This window comes from Theropithecus gelada, chromosome 13 (assembly GCF_003255815.1).
Source record: "Theropithecus gelada isolate Dixy chromosome 13, Tgel_1.0, whole genome shotgun sequence".
Lineage (NCBI taxonomy): Eukaryota > Metazoa > Chordata > Mammalia > Primates > Cercopithecidae > Theropithecus > Theropithecus gelada.
Window position 1 is genome coordinate 37890238 of NC_037681.1, and position 21098 is coordinate 37911335.

A 21098-nucleotide genomic window follows, 5' to 3' on the forward strand; every position below is an offset into this window, starting at 1 on the left:
GATGTGGTTGTAGAATACAATGGTGGAAGTGTCTAGCAGGCAGATAAATACATTATCTAGTATTCCCAATTTTTTTTTAGGATCTCCCCTAAAGACCTGGAAAGACCTGTCCTAAAGAAAAATTTGGGAATCATATGATGATACTGAGTAAAAGTTTGCTGAATAAATGAATGATTTGACTCATTTTCAGCTCATGTTTCCTTCAACTAGAACATTTTACTTCTATAAAGTCACCTTCATACGAGAATTTCAAAGTTGTTTTTAAGACTAAATAACATGAATTAAAGTATCTTTTTAGAATTACTGTAGAGATAACAACTTAGGAACATGTTGAGTGCAAATGGATCTCAGAGAGGAAAGAGCACCAACCTGATAGTCAGAAGATGAGTGAGTTGGGAGTTGACTACTATTGGTGGACACTGGTGCATGCCACTCACCCTCTCCCCCAAATATTCAAGTTCTCTGAATGCAAAGACAGGGGTTGCATTCCTGATGATGAAGGCCTAACCCTGTGACAGGGAATGTGCAGGTGAAGCGGGACACTCCAGGTCTGCTCTTCTCTCTCGGCAGCTCCCTGCTGTTCTCAGATAAGGGTCACAGTGCCTCCCCACTGGGACTTGGCAGCACAACCTAGAACACAATCTGTTGGACAGAAGGCTGTGATTATTAATGAAAGCATTTCCCCTGTTACCTCACAGAACTAAGTGAGGTTCTAACACTGCCAAAGATGGCCCATTTCCTTTCATAGAAACCAATTCTCAGAAATACATAGAATGGTCAGAGACAGGACACATAGGGAAGTAAAAATAAGATGCAGAAAAGTGGTGACTGCTTGAAACACTCCCAGATGAAAGGTTACCAGCTATTAATCAGCTCACACTTCTGTTCGGTGGGTGAGCAAGAAATTGGATGGAAACTTCTCTCAATGGTCGATGTTTAGTTGGGGCTGTGAGGTCATCAGATGACTTTCCTCAATCAAGTCAGATATGATGCACTTTTATGTAAAGGAAGGAGAATCAAAAAGGCCACAGTAAAATTCCCTGTGTTTCACAATTTGTGTACTTCTGTTTACATGTGCCAGGTTTGGTGTCATGTATTGAGGTTAGGATGACTCCTGCTGTCTAGGCCTGAGTCTTGAACTGTCCCCTTCTCCATCTTCTGGAGCAGCCCAGTTGGCTGGGTCCTGTGATGAGGATAATAATAGTTACTGTTTTTTGACACCTGCCTCATAGAAGGCACTGTTGGAAAAAAATCAGCATTATCTCATTTATCCTCACAACAACACTTTGAGCAAATAACATTATTTTCACTTGAAAAATGGGGAGATTGAGGTTCCAGTGGGCTAATTAACTTATCAAAATTCATGCACCTTGTATTAAGCAGGAGCATCATTTGACCCCAGGTCTGACTCCAGCACACAGTTTTTTTTCCCTACTATGCTAAGTCCAGTTGAAAATAAAAGAGACATCAGAACCTGACAAAAAGAAGGAAACTCACAAAATGGGATACAAGGGAAACTGAGTCTGAGTAGAAACTTTTCCAAAGTCATAGACTAGCATCTGGGTATCAAGTATGGCTTGGGTCTAAGTCATACTTCCTGGGCCCTCAGGAAATGTTCTTTGTGCCTTGGAAAGGAGGAAGAAGATGGCAGTTGCATCTGATGCCCAAGGGCTGATTATGCCATTTTGACCCTTTGCAGATTGGAGCCCCTGGGCATCTGGCCCCCAAGTTTCCAGGTGGGTTTTAGCTTGAGACCACCTAGTGAGAGCCAAGACCAATGTCCGCTGGCAGCACCTAGCCTAGAGTCAGGGATATACCATTTGGCCAAGACTCCAGAGCCACTTCAGGCTCTCAGCCCCTGCCCTGTAGAAAGACAGCTCAGGTGGGAACTTCACTGGGAGCAGCTGGGGCAGACCTACGGAGGAAGTCCATTCCTCATACCCTACTCAAATGAGAAGACATGATTCTGTAGGGCTTAGGACCTTCAGCCTGTCTCCATACCCAAGGATCAGAGGCCTGGGCACTGCAGCAGGCATGAGTCTTATTGTTGAGACTTGGTAGCCAGGGTAGGGCTAGGCTCTGTTACTAAGTCGCTAATTCTGGCATAAGTCCCCTAGCCTCCTTGGGCCTCATCTGGAAAACAAAGAGGTTGGATCAGATGATTGATCCCTGGGGCCCACTTCTGCTTTCACCTTCAGGTGTTTATTATACTTTGGCAAAGAGAACTCTTGTTACTCGCCCTAACATTGCTACTGCCACTGCTGTCAAAATATTTTACCTCACTTATTACATATCAAAAAAATACTTTTGCCTTATCTTGAGTCCCCAGGGATGCAGTCTGTGGCCCCCACCTGTTTCATGCTTACGGGGTGAAACCTCAGCTATAATTCCATGAGATTCAGGTTTTGAGGTAATGTCATCAGAGGATGCTGTAAGAAAGGATTTATCTTCTTTCCAGAAGCTGCTTTGGTCCCCAGACACAGCATGAAATGCCAGCTTGTGGTCCACACCCTCCCTGCCCACTGGGAAATGCTGCTGGGGGCTTGTGAGTACTTGGCCTCTGGAGGACGAAGAAGAGGGGAACAGAAAGAACCATAGTGTCAGATATTTGGCTTTATTATTTAAAAAAAACAAAAAAACCCATACAATATGCTGGTCAATTTTGAAGCATGGTTTCCAAGGCTGTTTTTAACAGTCTCTGGAAACTAGCAATCTGATGTCAGTTGTTTATAGGATCCAAGTGGGTGGTGCTGGGGGTTGTTTCAACATCCTTGCACAGAGATAAACATGGGTAGTGTCTTACAGGCTTTGAGTGTTAGACACAGGGACGGCATGCTGTGGGGGTGGGGAGTGGGGGACACCCATCCATATTGGGGGATGGGCTTCTCATCCCAGCTCTGCCATCAGCTGCCCATGTGATCTGGGAAAATTCATCACCTTCCTGAGCCTCAAACTCTCCAACCTAAAACCAAAGGGCTTAAAGCAGAGGAGCCCACAGGCAAATCTTTTCAAGCTTTGGTCTTCCCTTGTGTGATCTTGGAAATCTTTTTTTTTTTTTTTTTTTTTGAGGTAGAATTTCACTCTTGTCACCCAGGCTGGAGTGCAATGGTGCGATCTTGGCTCATTGCAACCTTCTCCACCTCCCTGGTTCAGGCAATTCTCCTGTCTCAGCCTCCCGAGTAGCTGGGGTTACAGGTGCCCACCACCACACCTGGCTAATTTTTATATTTTCAGTAGAGACAGGGTTTCACCATGTTGGCCAGGCTGGTCTCAAACTCCTGACCTCAGGTGATCTTCCCACCTCAGCCTCCCAAAGCGCTGGGATTACAGGCATAAGCCACTGCGCCCAGCCAATTTTGGAATTCTTAATGCTAGTCCCCAGTACAAGGATCTTGAAACCACATCAGGAATGCCAGACAGGGAAAGTGAGGAATCAGGGAAACCTTGGGTTATGTCTGTGCTGGTTTGGGGTGTACTCCTTAGATCATGTACTTCGATTTTTATTCATGCTTTCCAGCAGCATTTCCCAAGTTGACTCATGATCATATTCCCCTGAGTTGCTTGTTAAATGTACAGATTTCCCTACAAGGGATCAACCCACTAAGCTGTATTTTTAAGGAAGAACCAAGGGTGATTCTTGTATTCAGACAAGTTTAGGAAAGACTGCTTAAGAGTTTTCACCTGGGGACCAGTGACAGGTGAAGGTGCCTGATTTGGTCAGTATTTGTCTATTTGTCTGTCCTCTGTGCTCTGTAGCTCTCTGCTTTGAGTACTCATTTCATCATGCTTCATATTCCAAGACTTGTATATGTCTCCGGCACCCAGCTTTGAGCCCTTTAAGATTGGTAGCACATTTTTTGTTTATATCCCACCTTACCTAGCACAGAACTTTTCTCCTAGAAGATTCTTACAAACATCTGCCAAACTTAGTTGTGCAGAGTTTTCTACCTGATTCCATCAAGTTAATTATGCCATGGGTCATTAATGACCCCAAACCACAATATCAAATACAAGGAAAAGAGAAGAGTAGTAAGAGTTGGCAGAGAAGTATCATGGAGAAAACAGGATTGGAATGGAGCCTTGCAGCAGGAGCAAGCTTTAGATAGATGGGGAAAAAAGCGCAACGGGCATTCCAGGTGGGAGTCTGAACATGAGAGGGCCAGTCTCTACAAAGGCTGTTGTTTCAGGATATGAGTGAAGAGCCTAGGGCCCAAAGAAAAGATTTATTCAAGACTGACCCAAGTAATCTGTCACTGACCAGCCCATTGCAGCCTCTTTCCATACTTGCATTACATGCAGGTCTCCAACCTGGGTCCCTAAAGCCCTTTCTTCCTTTGCTCTGGGCCCTATTTCCAAGGTTGTTTTCCCACTCCTGTGTTTATCCTGCTATGTATTTGCACATGTAGTGGGACCGCTCCATTTTAGCCACTCAGTCTTTATTTAAATGAATCTTGCTAAGATTCAGCCAGGCTGATTGCTAGATTACCTGGGAGGAGGTGGGTATGCAGTTCTGTGTGCCTCTTCTTATTCAACAGGCCCTGGTATGTCCTGGAAGACTGGATTTAGATAGAGTGAGTAAGAGACAAGCTGAGGGCAACACACACACACACACACACCCCACACACATATATTTTATTTATATATATATATATATATAGTTGTTGTCATTGTTGTTTAAATCCTCTTTAATACCTATAGGGCTTATGGAAAAAAGATGCTCATGGGTGCTTCTTGGCTCCCTCGTAGGCCCTTTCCTCATCCACAAAGTTCTCCGATCCTCTTCTAAGAGCATTCTTAAATCCTCTGCCTCTTCTGCTCTGGAACCTGCTATCAAGACAGGGTAGGAAATGGATGAGAGATGAGCAAAACTCAAGACAGGAAAACTACTTCCCCAGTTGGGAAGTAGTTGCAATATCCTTGAGATGATCCCGCAAGTGAGAGAAGACGATGTCCTCTATTAGGAAAGCAGCGGAGTGCGAGAGAACTGCATGCATTCTTCGCTAAGCCCTTACTAGCTGGTTTAGCTAGGGTAAATTACTTAATCTCTCTAGCCTTCAAAGTTCTCATCAGTGAAAAGGAAACAATCGTAATCTCTTTTTTACAGAGTTTTAAAAAATGCTTTTTTTAATGCTATAAAAAAAAGGGGTCAATAGTTTATATGGGTCAATGTTGTTGCACAAAAGCCTTTCGTAAATTAGTGTACAAAAGTGCCCATCTTCTCTGGGCATCATTTGCCATTAAGTGAAGCTGCACTTTCATCCACAAGGGCTCTATCATTTGAAGTTCTCTTGTCCATCAAAGCCCTTCCACCAGTCCTGTTTTGTGCCTAGCACTGAACTTCTCTCTATGACAACACAAACAGTGAGAAATTCTTTTGGTTTGGGGATGGGCTGGCTTTAATATAGCTTGAAACCCCAGCTTAAAAGTAATACACTCCAGTTTCTGTCCCCTCCCTTCTTCGGTAACAAACACTTAAATGCTGATGGGTTCTCAGGTCAAGAATCCACAAAGCCCGCATGTGTTGAGACAAGTCAATAGGAAGTCTGACTCATTTTCATATTTACAAAACTTATGTGGCAAATCAGTGAATGATAGAGTTGGAAAGGCCTTAAAGATCATCTGGTCCAACTCCTCATTTTTTAAATGGGGAAATGGAGTAACTAGGAAAGAAAGGATCTTGGCCAAGATCACAGAGTAAGTTAGAGACAGAGCCAGCCTGCTTCCCCCTCACATGGTGTAGGGGAATCTTTTTATTGGAAATGTGATAAAATGTACTGTTTGTGCTCTTTCTCTTATGTTGGTCCCATAATGAAAGATACTGCTTGACCCATATCACTGCAGCCTAGAGCAGAAGGACCATAGGTGGAGGGTATTAATCTAACTGCATTTTCATTCATTTATCACACATTACTAAAAACCACCTTTATGTCAGTTACTGAAGATACTGAGATAAAAGACATGGGTCCCACCTGCAAGGTCTTCAAAATTTAATGATGAAGACAAACTCCAAGGTGGGGGGGAGGTGGCGCTGAATATTTTCCATGCAGTTAAGTGAAATATTTATCCCATCTGCCAACTGCATTTTATATTTATACTTGTGAATGCATTGACTCTCCTTCATATATAGATTATGAGACATTTTCTCAGGAAAAAAAACATACCAAATATCTCAGACCCTTTATTTATTCATGTCCTCAAGAAATATTATTTGAGCACCTAATAGGAGTTACCAAGAGGCAAAAATAAATAAATAATAGTCCTCTCTCTCAAGAAACTGTAATAACAATCCAGTAGAGAAATACGTAATGATCATGGAAGCTTTTATAAGGAAAAGGAGATACCTAAGAGAATGGGTGCCTAAGTTTGCCATGGAGAGTCCACAAAGGTTTCATGGAGGAGGTGGTGTATAAATTGAGACTACTTAAAGAAGGTGAAGAAGTCTGCTGAGCAGAAAACAGGGGAAAGTCATTCTAGGAGAAGAGAACAGCATATGCAGAGCCATGGAAGTGTGGAAGCATGCAATCCTGAAACCTATGATAGTTCATAATCACTGACACATGAGAAAAGACAGATTGGCAGAAAAAGAGGATATAAGTAGGCAGGACCTGAGCCATGCTAAGGAGATGAGGTTGCATCACGGAGACTAAGGAGAAGTACAGAGGGTTTTCGAGAGTAGATCAATGAGGTTTGTATTCTGGAAATACACTCAGGCAGCTTGCAGAGGGAGGGTGGCTGGAGTCAGGTAGCCCAGTGGGGAGGCCAATCTTTAATCCAGGCAAGACCTGATGAGGCCTATGAGGGCAGAGGCAATGCCATTCTGAGCCAGGCCAGAACCTGACTTTCTGTATGATTCAACCATTGCCAGACACACCTGACTGATGGTGCAGACCCATACAAGAAGCATGAAGTTATGCACTTGAGTCTCCAAACTGTGATTCACGGTTCTGACATTATTTCCTGTGTGTGTAATAGACCACCCTCTCCCAAGTCAACTGGAACAGTGTAAGACATCACAAGTGACCTATGGAGAAGCCAAGCCTCCTTGCCTGACAAAGAAGCTGATACATCATTGAACTTATAAAGGCACTTGGGGGAGGTGGTTTTTAATACGAAAGTCACTTCTGAGCTTGTGGTTTGGTAAATTTAAGTCTTTTCCAAATGAGGCAGCCAGGATGGCAAAATGATCGTTTTTCATCCCTTCTAAGCACTGATTCAGTTATCTGAAACCTTCCTGTTTTGCTCTTCCTGTTCCTTCTCCTGAAATGCCTTTCATCCACCAGCCTGTCTATGTTTGGACATTGGAGTCTTATAGATCCAGGTTCAAATTCTAGCTCTGCCATGCATTAATTATATGCTCTTATACAAGTTACCATAAGTGTTCTGAGCCTCAGGGAGCTCCCCTAATCCTGATTACTCAGTGATTGCTGAGCAGGAGATGAAGTTTGTGAGGTGTTCCATTAAGTGCCTTCTCCCTCGCCAGCACTCAATATTAAGTAGCTATTTTTCTTAGGTGAGATTCTAGTTTAAGAATGAAGGTTTGTAATTCTCTACCAAAAAAACCACAGTGAAGTACTGAAAGTTTTCGCAAGACATCTTTTGATTTTCAGGATAACCATGAATTAGAGTTTTCTTACCCACATTAATTAAACCTGACACCTGAGTACCCACTTGATTTCCACACCCAGCTATGGAATTCCACAGTAACTTATAATTAAGAGACAGTTGCTAATAAGAGACGTGGGACTTGAAATTCAGAGAAATAATTAGAGAAACACCGTGACAAAGGGCAGAGTTGCTGATACTGGGCCCTTTCCTCATGCTGAAGAGTTTGGAGGGTAAACGGCCATCTTAATGGTATCATCTGACTGCATTTTGTGCTGCTGAGATCGTGCTGACTGGAAATTTCCCTGGAAGTAGCAAGGGTGGTTTAGTTTCATTGCAGTGAAAGAATTGGCCAATGTTGGGGCAAGTTACTGACAATGGGTGTGGAATCTGTTTTAGGAGAAGGTAAAAAATAATAACAATAAAGTATGCGATGAGATTACCCCTTCCGGGCTATTGCAAGTGTAGACGTGCCTGCAGCCTGAAAGAGAGTTTGTTTCAAGCACAGTGAAGGACTGGGTTCACTTGGGTGATTCTTCAACCCTAACTCAGTCTCTTCTAACTGGATTTGAAAGATCTTCTGGCACTTTCCTGTTTCTGGAAATTTTCCAATTTTCAAGTTTAACTTGACTTTTTAAATCAACCTGGAGTTAATTTATGTTTTAATTCTTTTATTATTATTATTAGCAATAGTTTTATTGTTTATTATTTATTATAAAGCAACATTAAAGAGAAAATTTTAAAATTATCTTTAATTTTCCTGAACAGTTATATTAATTTTGGAATTTTTGGCCTTTGTTTACCTACTTATTTCTTAATTAGCCATCACAATGAATCTGAAAGAGCTTTATTATTATGTCTGCTTATAAAGATTAAGATAATGCAGTTGATTAATGTTGCCCTAAGTAACACATATAGTAAGTGGCCAAATCAGGAAGAAAAATCAGGAATTATCTCAAGCCTGCTCTGTCTCCCTACTCCCTGCTGTGATGTTGGCCACACAACCTGGTGCTTAATGGATACAGGTAACATTATCTTATGCACTATTACTTTAACTCAAAATCAGAAATAATAGCAGTCTGGAATAATATCAACAAAAACTCCCCAACCAATCCCTAGAAGAAAATCATCAAGATTTTGTCAACTCTGAAGACAATATTGTAGGAAGTATCTAATTATGAGAGGAGAAACAGAGAATTAATGTGACTAATAGAAATGAGCTGTTTTTATTGGGGGAAAAAAGCTCCAACTTGAACTAGACCAACTGAGACTCCTTAATATTGCTGATCAGATATTCCAAGCCACTTATTGATCATTTAGTTATAAAGTCTTCTCATTGTTCTTGTCAGTAATCCCATTGAGTATCCCATTAAACTAAATGTAGAGTTAAACACCTGGAAAACAAGGGTTCATAAAGTGTAATTTGTAGAAGGAAAAGAAAAACAACTTCCATATGCTTACTATGAATAGCATAAATAGGGATGGTTGCCTTCCATTTAGGAGTCAACACCATATGAAAGATGACACAATGAGGTGAAGAGTGAACCCTACAGCCCTTGGAACTGTCAGAAGAGTCTATTTCACTCGTATATTTTCTAGAATACCAAGTAGAAGGAGGCAGACTTGGGGAGATATGGATCAGCCACACTGGAGGGAGTTCCAACCATGGGACTGCTCAGAACTCTAGCTTGGCTCCTAACCAAGTTTGAAATGATCACAGCCACAGCGCTAATTGAATTAATTTGCTTTTCTTCAGGCAGGATGGGGAAGCAGAATAGCAAACTGGCCCCCGAAGTGATGGAGGACCTGGTGAAAAGCACAGAATTTAATGAGCATGAACTCAAGCAGTGGTACAAAGGATTTCTCAAGGACTGTCCAAGCGGGAGGCTGAATCTTGAGGAATTTCAGCAGCTCTATGTGAAGGTAAGTTGTTTTTCAACCTTATTTTTATTCCTTAGGCCAGAACTATGGCCTTCATGAAATGTACCCTCACATGGAATTATAACTCCAAGTAGCCAGTTTGTTTCAACTGGCTGTTTTCCATTCAGAAAGAAAAATTCACATTTAAAAATGCAAATGTATATATGTTGTTCCCAAAATAAGCAATTTCTGAACAAAAAGAGTAATTGTTAAATCAAAGCGCTGAATAGAGCTCAAGGAATGACAGCATCTGGTGAAAGAACCATAAAAAGCTCAGAGAAGAGTGTTTACTGATAATTATTGACAGTTTGCTAATTACAACATTGTTTGTCCTGTTAAAGGTAGGTGTACTTCTCCCAGTTAAAGAAAAAGTACACAAGATGGCTTTTTTTCTCTCTTTTTTAATCAAAAAAGATGCTCCTATATCCAGATAAGAACCCAGATTCCCACAACAGCACATTTAGAAAGGGGGAGGTGGGGTGTAGCATACCTCTGGGCAGCAATGTCTACAACATGGACTCATAACTCAACACCGTACACTGCTCAGAAACTAACCTTTCCCTGAACATTACACAGAACAGTCCCATAAATGGTACAATTTCTACTGCAGTAGTATTGTTTTGGCTTGTCTGAGTCTACAAGTTGTATTGGTTCTAGACTGGGCTGATCTAAGACATTCCATTTCATGTATACTTATGTAATGTTACACAAGTAAAAGAAATACATTTTTAAAACTTTTTCTGATTAAAACACCAAATAGAAAAATATTGCTTTATATCATTTAATTAGCAAATGTTGATTTGAGCAATACTGAATCACCCAGATGTATAAATGTGTATGTGAAATGATTATATAAAATATAAAGCATTATCGTTACCTCCTGAAACCGAACATTTCCCATAACCTATGATCCAGCAATTCCATTCTTGTACTGTACAAGAAGGGGCATGTGTAAGAATGCTCATAGCTGCACTATTAACAATGGCAAAACTGGGAAACAACCCAAGTGCCCATCAAAGGGAAAGTGGAAAATAAACAGTGGTATATTTGAACAATATAACATTATACAGCAGTCAGAATAGTTGAACTGCAGTAACACTAAGACATTAAAAAAGCAAGTCTCAAAAGATTCTAAAATAAATACAAATTTTTAAAAATACACTTTACAGGATTACCAATAAATGCAATAAAATCATATAAAAAGGAAAGCAGGGAAGTGATGAACACAAGATTGAAATGAATAGTTACTTCAAGTGGGGAAAACCAAGGGATGGGATGGGGGTATGGCCATGTGGTTAGATATGTATTGTGTTCAAAGTCATAGCTGTTGCAATTGTTTATTGCATCATTAAAAGCTCACTAATCAACAGAATAAATAGTGTGCATTTTTTATGATCACTGTGACATTTCTAAGAAGATCTGGGTAATCAATTATTAGCATGCCAAGATCCTTTCTATTGAAGTGCTGAGAAGGTGCATCTATTACTCAATTGATGTCCATTACTTTTGCAGAGAAACAGGATAGTATGTATTTCCTAGATAGCCATACTACTCTCCCTAGTTTTCAATGTCACATCTTCTATTTTATTACCTAGGGGCTAGTCCATGCCTTGGAACTGTCTCTATTCTCAACCCCAAGGAAAGTACAGACAAACAAGATTTGTCAAAGTCACTTTCATATCACTAAAAGCCATGCAAGCTGTCACCCGACGATTAAGAGAGCTCTGTGTGCCACATTCCTCACTATTTGTTTAAAATGAGAGAGGTATTGCCTTTGAAGAAATAGTTGAAATGCAGGAAATGAAGTATTTTATTTACACACTGGAAGTATGTAGCACTGAAAAAGCACCAGCCTCAAGGTGAGGGGTCATGTAAACATTAAGCATGCCTCAGCGTTTTATGGTACAACTGATGTATATGCACCAAAATTATCTCCCACCTCCCCATCTCACTCTTAGAGTGGGTTTTTTATTCCAGGAGGGGAATATATGACTTTCTGAACTTAGGTCTATGTTTTTGGCAACCTCTTATTCCAGCTCAGCCTGTACACTTATATCAAATAGAAAGCAGGCAGTCTTTTTCTCCTTCTAGAGTTGTCCAAGGACAGAAAAAACCACAGCAGAAATATGCCACGTACACAGAAAAAAGAAAGGCAGATCTGATAAGCTGGAAAGGAGAAGCATGGAAAAAGATGTGGATTATGTAATAGGCCCAGAAGATGGGCTGATGAGAAAAAGCTTATTTCAATGCTTCTGGAAAAACATGCAAATATTCAGCAAGACACAGTCATTATCCTGGTGAATGGGCACATTCAGTGATTCCTTCTATCTTTGGTGCAGAGATTGAGACATCCTGGGATGCAACTGAGGGAGCAAAACTGACTGCAGCCTCTGCCCTCCTGTGTGTGCAGTCAGTCTGGCACATCCCCTCTTGCTACTTGACCCATTTCCCTTTCCAGGGGGAAGTCACCTCGGTTGCTAAAGAACAAGTTCTGATAAGTGTTTAAGGAGAGGCAGGATAACGGGAGTGGCTCCGCTGCAAGGCCAGGGGCCACAGTCTCCCGACTTTAGAAGCCCTTGCATCCCAAATGTGAAGGAACTCCTTCAGCAGATACATGTTTAAAAGCATTTAAAACTGAGGTTTAGAAAAATGAGGCAATTTGCCCAACATCACAAACTGAATGTGGAACAGACTTCAAAGACAGGAATGCTGACTCCCACTGCAGCACACAGCTCTGCCTCTCCGCCAAACTCCCAGGGCAGCTCCTCATTAACCCCCTCCAGCCCATCCACCATACAGCTGCTGGAGTGAGATTTGTAAAACACAGATCTGAACATGGTCCCTCCCAGCTAGATGCAGGCTTCACTCTTTAGTCATGCAGACACAGTCACCTCATTTCAATCAATGTAAGACTCAGCGGCTAGCACAGAGCCTGCCACAGAGCAAGTATGGGTAAGCATTTCTTGCCTGAATGTAATAAGTGCTGGCTGTGCATCTCCTTCTCAGGCAGCCTGGTGATGGAGGCATATAAAAGTGACTATGGGACAGTCCTCCCTGCCCTCCTGAATTTCACAGGCAAGTTGGAAAGATGTGATTCACCACAATGTAAGCTGTAATGACAGAAATGTTTGGTGGTAGGGCAAGAGTAGAAAGCAGAGAGGTTGATTTCAAAATGGAATATTAAAACAAGAAGTTAATTAATGCAGTGATGAGAGGAAAACTTTTCTATTAGCCTTTTAGAAACCAAAATGTCCCCTAGCAGATAGCTCTTTCCTTTTTCAAGCTTGCTGCCTGTTATCAGCTGAATTATATTCCCCCAAATTCATATGTTGAAGTCTTAACCCCCAATACCTCAGAATGGGACTGTATTTGCAGACAGATCCTTTACAGTGATAATAAAGTTAAATGAGGTCATGAGAGTGGGCTCTAATCCAGTGTGACGTGTCATTAGAAGAGGAAGTTTGGACACAGAGACATACACAGGGAAGGCCACGGGAAGACATAGGGAGAAGATGGCCATCATCTGCCAGCCAGAGAGAGAAGCTGCATTTGTTGGTAATCCTATGAAGTGTATTTTTTAAAATTTGTATTTACTTTAGAATCTTTTGAGACTTGCTTTTTTAAGGTCTTAGTGTTGCTACAGTTCAACTATTTTGACTGCTGTATAATGTTATATTGTTCAAATATACCACTGTTTATTTTCCACTTTCCCTTTGATGGGCACTTGGGTTGTCAACACATTCTCTTGGACTTCCAGTTCCCAGAACTGTGAGAGAATAAATATCTTGATTTAAGCTCCTCCCCAGTCTGTGGTACTTTGTTATAGCAGCCTGAGCAAATGAATATAATTCTTATTCCTTCTCTGTTGTCACATGCGTTCTCTGCACCCTCTACATCTGATAGAAAGATGCCTTCTGCCCCGGATGTCTGGAACTCCCTGCACACATAGGGATTTCTCTGTCTCTGGCCACAGAAGTTATAGCAGATGTTTCATCATCCTCACCACAGCACTGCTGCTGATAGGTTGGGAAGAAAGCATTTGCATTTGGTCACCAAGAACCAAGTACCTGATCACCTCCCATGGGAATTTCATATTTTCAACAATCATTTTGATTGTCAATCCATCACAAATTAAGATGAGCAGTTTGCAATTTTAACTGTATTTTCACAGAATTGGCCGCAGTTTAATGAGAAAATCAACCCAGGGGAAGAGTAAGCAAGTGTGTAGGGAAGAAGTGTCTCCATTCCGGGGTCCTCTTCCTTGGAGAACTGGTGCCTTTGCTATTTTGCTTAGCCACTATGACATCAAAACTAAAGATATCAAGAAACAAACCTAGAGGAATCCTGCAAAGAGCCCTAAGTGGATTTTAATTTATGTTTGGAGTTTGACTTTCAAGATTATTTTCATCAGGAAACATTTGGGTTTGGTTTAGGTTCAGTTGAAAAGGCAGTCACAGAGTTGTTTAAAAAAAATGGGATTTGGAATCTGACAGATGTGAGAGTCATTCCTAGCTGTGTTACATTTACCAAATCTCTGCTGGTTTGAATTTGTTTCGCTGTCTATAAGGTGGAAATAATAAGGCCTGTTTTATCACCTCATACAGCGGAGTCCCAAAGGAAAGAAGGGAAATGAAAACTATTTATGGCCTATCAAAAGTTGTGTTTGCTGTCCTGATTGACGATCCTCTCATTTACACTTAGAGAGCCAGGATGAAAATAGGTTTCATTTCACAGGCCACGTACGATGGCAGCACCAAATGGTGCACGGAAGAGGGTGAGAGGCTCTATGAAATTTCAATAGGAAAATGTGCCGTAGTCAAATTGTGATGTCTACCGTGTATTCTGGTGGGTTTGGGGGATTCTTAGACACTGAACTCTGTGTCCCTTAAGCACAAACCCTTCCCCAGCCCCCTGCTGCCAGATAGGATGAAGATGGCATTTAAGGCCTTCTTTACCCATTTCCTACCAATCTCTCTGTGTCCTGATCCTCATGCCCCTCCTCCAGATAGGAGACTTTCTTCCTCAATTCGATGGCTTACTATTTTGCAGATGAGGGGAGAGGTCCTCAGAGGCCACTGAGCACCCAAGGGTTGTTCTGTTGGGCTCTGGCCCACCTCTCCTGAGCCTCAGCTTGTGTCATTGCTGCAAGTTTTAGAAAACTTGAAAACTCTTAGAAAAGTCTTAGGCCACTGACAGGTGCACCTGAGACAGGTGAGAGAGCCCTAGAGTCCAATTTGATCATCACTGATTTAACAGTTTGAATTTTAATAAAATACATTTGCATATAACAAAAGAGTTCCTACCAAGTCATTCTCTGTCCCTCTAGGTGGTCATTTCCTGAGGAGTTTCTGTAATTTGGTCATTAGAAAACACGCTTCCAGCTTTTCTAGCTAAGAGCAGGCTTGCCCATTGGTTCATTCATTCACTTGGGACCCATTTTCTCTGTGCTTTCTGTGGGACAGACAGTTTATTGGGCATTACCCTCAATTGCTCTGAGCAAGCTGAGAGCCTGGAGGAATTGGTGTATCTTATTTTTGAGTAATGCTTTTCACTTCACCAAACCATCTATGTTTTTACAACAAAATATACTGGTGGAATTCCCTTCAATAAGAAATTTTCCAGGCCTTAGGCATCGAAAATACAAGTTTACTCACCAAAATTTTGTTGATACAGCTACCCAGGAATATGTATTACAACAAAATAAGACTCAATACTATTATAGGACTAGTACCTAAATATTTGATGGTAAAAATCTTTTAATAGAATAAGAAATATTTTTCTAGTTAATAAGATATTATGAAAATATTCCATAATTCTCTGTATGGTTTTAAAATTCTACTTTCAAATTGTGCCCTTGGGCTTAAAAACTACTATGTGGAATAAAAGGCATTCTTCCTGAAAGTTGTATACAAACATATAATAATTATAGGATTTTAGGTACATAACCTCTGTCCTATAGAATATGAAATAAAGTATATAATCAAGGTCTGCACTGTTTGCAGTGGGATTTGAACAAGTGCCTTTGTTTTTCTGGTTCTAAGTTCAGCATCTGTGCAAATGAAAGTATCAGTCTATGTAGGTGGCTTTCAAACTTTAATGCGTCTCAGAATCACTTGGGTTGACTGCTCAATTGGCAGACTGCTAGGCCCCCTCCTCAGAGTTGCTAGTTCACTGGAATTACAGACCCAATATCTGGATTCTTAGTAAGACCTTTCAGGTGGTTCTAAAGGACAAAATATATAAGTGACATTTTGAAAAACACTAATCTAGGTCTTAAACTGGAAGTATGTTTAAATAGGCTTCAGGAGTTGTGCCCACACTGAAGTTGCATGTAAAATTTTGTATATAAACTCTCTTGAGGTAGCTTTAATCAGATTCATTGAGGATTCTGTAGTCCCAAGAAAGGATAAGAGTCACTAAAAGTGTTTCTAACCATTGGCGGACCTAACATTCTAGGTTCCATAACAGCAGTTATTGAGTCTTAATTGGCACTAAGATGAATCCCCTTCTAAGTTATACTTTCAAACAAACTTCACTGGCATGAGAATACAAACAAAAGCTTCCAGGCTTTGTTCTGTTAAATTAGATTTTAGTATGTAGATGATGTTTGTCTGATTCATTTATGGCCCACCAATCACCAATCAAGCTTTATTTTCTCTAGAGCTCCATGCTAATGCAAAGAGGGAGTCTTCAGTGGGATAAAATGCAGCCCCTGCTTTCCACTCCTCCTGGGCACTCCTACGTGCCAGGGGCTATGTAGGCCCTGGGTCTGCAACAGAAAACACCACATATCCCTGCCTAGGTGGCTATGGTCTGGTGCCATCCAGAAACCTATAGTCAAGATAGGGTTAAAAAAAAAATACATATATGAACAGCCATCACACTGGCTTGACTGTGATCAGGACCAGGAAAGACAAGAAAGGGCCTGGAGGGTCAGAGAGGGCTGGTTAGGAAGGTGACATTCAAGCTGATCCACAAAAGAAGGTAAATTTGGACATGAGGACCCATCAGTCTGTCTAGAAACTAAAAAATCTCATTGACTAGGACAATAAAAATTTGAATTTAAAAATGATTATTGTGTTTTAGAGCCCCTGTGCCTATTCTATTGGCAGGAGGCCCACTGGATCAGGTATGTTAGGTTGAAACAAAAATGCAAAAATCAAAAATAATCAAAAACCTCTTGGTAGCCTTGCTGAGATCAACAACCTGAAAACAATCTATGGAAGAAAAAGCTTGTACATTTCTGGGGCTTCTGCCATAGATCTCTCCCTTGTTTCTCACTCCCTCTTTTCTCTCTTCTCTCTCCCTTGTCTTCTTCATTCCCTTCCTTTCCGATTATTCTAATCCCTGTCAGTCTGACCAGTGGCTTACTTGATTTCACCAAGGCCTATGAAATCAACCTTAGAGACAGCATTTCCCTCACTTTAAGCCATCGAGGTTGGGAAGTCAGGAGACGTGGCTGAGGTTACAAAGTGGTGAATGGAGACAAACACCTGGGTCACTCAGCCCAACCTTCTTGCCACATTTTTATGCTTCCTGCATCCTCTGGGTCACATTCAGGAGCAGGCATCTAGGAGGTTCTCCAGTTTACCTTGCTGTGGAGCAGAATACACATCATGTTGCTCCATCCTAGCCATCTTTCCAGGATCAGTTCAAAAGCTTCTCCCTGGGAAATCATTTCTTGAACTCTCGAATTCCCAAAGCCAGAAGAGTCTCTTCCCTCTGTGTTCCCAAGACTTTGGTGTGCATCCGTCCCAACTTTTAGTAAGGACATTCTGTCCTGCAACCTGAATACAGGTAAATGCAGTGTGATTTTAATTAGAAGGCTGGATGTACACCTGGTTCTGCCATATACTAGTCATGTGAATTTGGGAAAGTCCTTATGCTTAAGGTTTGTTAAATAAATTCACAGACCACTCTGTCCCTCAGTTTTTTCACCTGTCAAATGAGAATAACACTCTGGGCCTTGCTTATTTCATGGGCTCTTGTTGAGATAGGAGGGTGGTGAGAGCAAAAGTGCTTCATAAGCATTGAATCGTCTTGCACAGGTAAGACTTATCAGTGACTTGGTCTTAGGTACCTGGGCATGGGAGGACTTCCAGATGCCAAATAGTCCAGTTTATTGGGCTGTGGCATCAAGAATTTTCTCTCTCATCAGATATTTTATCAAAAGAAAATGTGACAGAGATGAATACTGTCTCTTCTCAACGTCTGATTCAAATAATTTTGAAAATGAAACATTTCAAAAAAGATTTGGGGATGACCAGTTTTTAGAGATTCAGATTCTGTTTGTTACTAAGACCTATTTACGAGCAGACTTTATTAAAAATTTGTTGGGCAGAGCTATATATAGAAGGGTTTTAATTCCTTAAGGAATAGACATTACATGAAATACATAATGTCATCCAGACAGGGCTGGTGAGGATGTTGCAATTTTTAGCATTTATTTCCACTTGGAATGTTTGCCAATATGATTGGGGCTGCATTCAACTTGAATTAATGTGGAAGACAAGAGCTGGGGTCTGAAATCTCAAGGAAAAGACAGTAATCATCTAGAGTTCTGGGAAAACAAGGTCCCATGTGAGGCTCCAACAGTATTTTATTATGGTGATATTGTCTCAGGGAATAGCTAGCTACCAGCATTAGAGACAGCAATTACCCCACAGGGGTCAAAATGATAACCTTCCCCTGTCTCCAAGGGTGTGAAATTATTTTGGATGGCTTCCACACCTTGGGATTTTGCTTTCCCATGGTAGGGCAGGTGTCATTTAGAGAGATATCAGTGGTTATTGTGACTGTGGCATCCTGAAGAAATGCTCTTACATGACACCTCAACCTCTCTGCCCTCAGGATAAGGTTGGAAAGAGCCCTTTAGAAGTCTCTCAGTCCACTCCCTCCCCCATTTTACAAATAACACTGAAGCCCTTGAATGAGGGTTTAAAGCTAGAAGGACTTGCTGTCCCATTAGTTATTCTCTGCAGCAGATTGTTCAAGGACACTCCATTTCTAATTGCAATAGAAGAAACGTCAAAGCAGTCAGGAGTGGTGGCTCACGCCTGTAATCCCAGCACTTTGGGAGTTTGAGGTGGGTGGATCACCTGAAGTCAGGAATTTGAGACCAGCCTGGCCAACATGGTGAAACTCTGTCTCTACTGAAAATACAAAAATTAGACAGGTATGATGGTGCATGCCTGTAATCCCAGCTACTGGAGAGGCTGAAGCAGGAGAATTGCTTGAACCTGGGAGGCGGCAGTTGCAGTGAGCCAAGATCATGCCATTGCACTCCAGCCTGGATGACAGAGTGAGACTCCATCTCAAAAAAATAAATAAATAGGCCGGGCGCGGTGGCTCACGCCTGTAATCCCAGCACTTTGGGAGATCGAGGTGGGCGGATCACATGAGGTCTGGAGTTTGAGACCAGCCTGGCCAACATGGAGAAACCCCGTCTCTACTGAAAATACCAAAATTAGATGGGTATGGTGGTATGCACCTTTAATCCCAGCTACTTGGCAGACTGAGGGCACAAGAATCGCTTGAACCCGGGAGATGGAGGTTGCAGTGAACTGAGATTGCGCCACTGAACTCCAGCCTGAATGACAAAGCAAGACCCCGTGTAAAAAAATAAAAGAAAAAAAAAAAGAGGAAGAAACAGCCCATTTCTGTTACAGAATTGGACTTGAACACGCAAAATCATGTCTGGATTTCTCAGTGAAAAGCTGTTTTATGTTCCTGGACTTTTCTAACCTTTTGAAACGGTGATCTGGATTTGAATCTGGCTATCACTGATCCACATTGGGTCTGTGAATGACTGACTCACCTAGGTGGGACTCAGTTACCCCTGCCCTCCAGTGGCCCACGGAGCAACTGCTGGAAGAAAGCTCTCTGTCTTACTGATTCTTCCATCTTTGGTGTCCACTTGGAAGGATTCCTGGGCCATTGACTGTTTCTCTCTGAGGGTTGTTATGAAGCTTGTGGCTCCATCCTCGTGACTACTGTGATATTGCTGTGAATCTGACCCTGCCCTGAACTCCAGGTCAGCTTCTCCCCACACAGGTGAAATCCAGTCCTATTATAACTGGGGGAGTGATAGACAAATTTTGGCCTATTTTACAACCAACTTTCCCTGTCTACAATGTCAAAGCAGCCGGGCATGGTGGCTCACGCCTGTAATCCTAGCACTTTGGGATGCCGAGGCAGGTGGATCACCTAAGGCCAGGAGTCTGAGACCAGCCTGGCCAACATGGCAAAGCTCTGTCTCTACTAAAGATACCAAAATTAGCCAGGTATGGTGGTACATGCCTGTAATCCCAGCTACTGGGAAGGCTGAGGCAGGAGAATTGCTTAAACCTGGGAGGCGGCAGTTGCAGTGAGCCAAGATCACGCCATTGCACCCCAACCTGGACGGCAGAGTAAGACTCCATCTCAAAAAAATAAAATAAAATAAAATAAAATAAAGTAAAATAAAATAAAATAGAAATAAAATGTCAAAGGGAGGAATCCCTTTGTAGTAATACAGAGAAGCTATTAGTTGTCTTCCACCTTCAACAAACAACTGTAGAATGGTATCTAAAACAAGTCCGTAGCCAAGAGCTATGGAGTGTGTGGAATTTGAGTCAGACTCTTACCCCCTCTAAGGGCCTCACAGCCTACGAGAAACTCTTAATCTGTGTAAATAGCTAGAAGAGATACAAAGTAACATTTGCCCCAACATAGGTGAAGATTTTCTAGCCTAAGAAATTTCTGTATAAGTAACTTCACTGAAGATTTCAAGACACCTTGAAATTTAGGTAGATTTGTAGCTGCAAGGATGTCATTCCTAACAAAGAGACAAACTAAGAAAGGGCACAAGGGCAGCGTCTCAGCCCATTTGAGCTGCTGTAACAAAACACTATAAACCAAGTAGCGATAAACAACAGAAATACACTTCTCACAGTTATTGATGCTGGCTAGTCCAAGACCAGGGAAGATTCAGTGTCTGCTGAGGGTCCCCTCTCTGGTTCATAAATGACTATTGCTGTGTCCTCACATGGTGAAAGAGGCCAGTGAGCTCTCCAAGGCCTCTTTTGTAAGGGCACTAATCCCATTCATGAGGGTTGCACCTAGTCCCCTCCCAAAGACCCTATCTCCTAAGAACATTACCTTGGGGATTAGGTTTCAACATATGAATGTTGCAGGGGACACAAACACTCCGACTGTAGCAGGCAGGAAGACAAGGGGATGGTGTGGGAAACAGCACGGAGTTCTGTTGGCTGAAATGTCAAGTAACCAAAGAAGTATCAGGGGGAAAGTGAGATGAAGATATGGGTAGAGCCAGGTCACAGAGGGCATCAAATGCCACAGAAGTCCTAAGGTCCTGAATATGGTATACAATGTGATCACATGGTTTCCTGCATAGACAACTAATCCACAAACCTTGCTGAACGTGTTAGAGGACCATGAAAACTGGTGGTCTGGGGTTGTATTCTTAAAACAACATGATGGACAATACCAAGAAGGAAAAATTAATTTTCATTTTTCCTCATAAATGTCCCAGTGACTCAAGGGATGAAGATGCAGGAGCTTGCACTGTGCCTTCA

General features: G+C 41.7%; 1 protein-coding gene across 4 annotated transcripts in view; it reads left to right on the plus strand.

Annotated features, from left to right (window-relative positions):
- The window catches only part of VSNL1 (visinin like 1), a 113587-nt gene that overhangs the window by 42805 nt on the left and 49684 nt on the right, over positions 1 to 21098 (plus strand). For 3 of the 4 annotated variants that reach the window (XM_025353963.1, XM_025353962.1, XM_025353965.1), the window contains one exon: positions 9359 to 9525. In XM_025353963.1, the coding sequence (XP_025209748.1) occupies positions 9364 to 9525 (162 nt within the window). In that variant the 5' untranslated portion in view covers positions 9359 to 9363. Of the gene's footprint in view, positions 1 to 9329; positions 9526 to 21098 lie in introns of those variants that run through there. The other variant, XM_025353964.1, reaches the window with a different exon arrangement.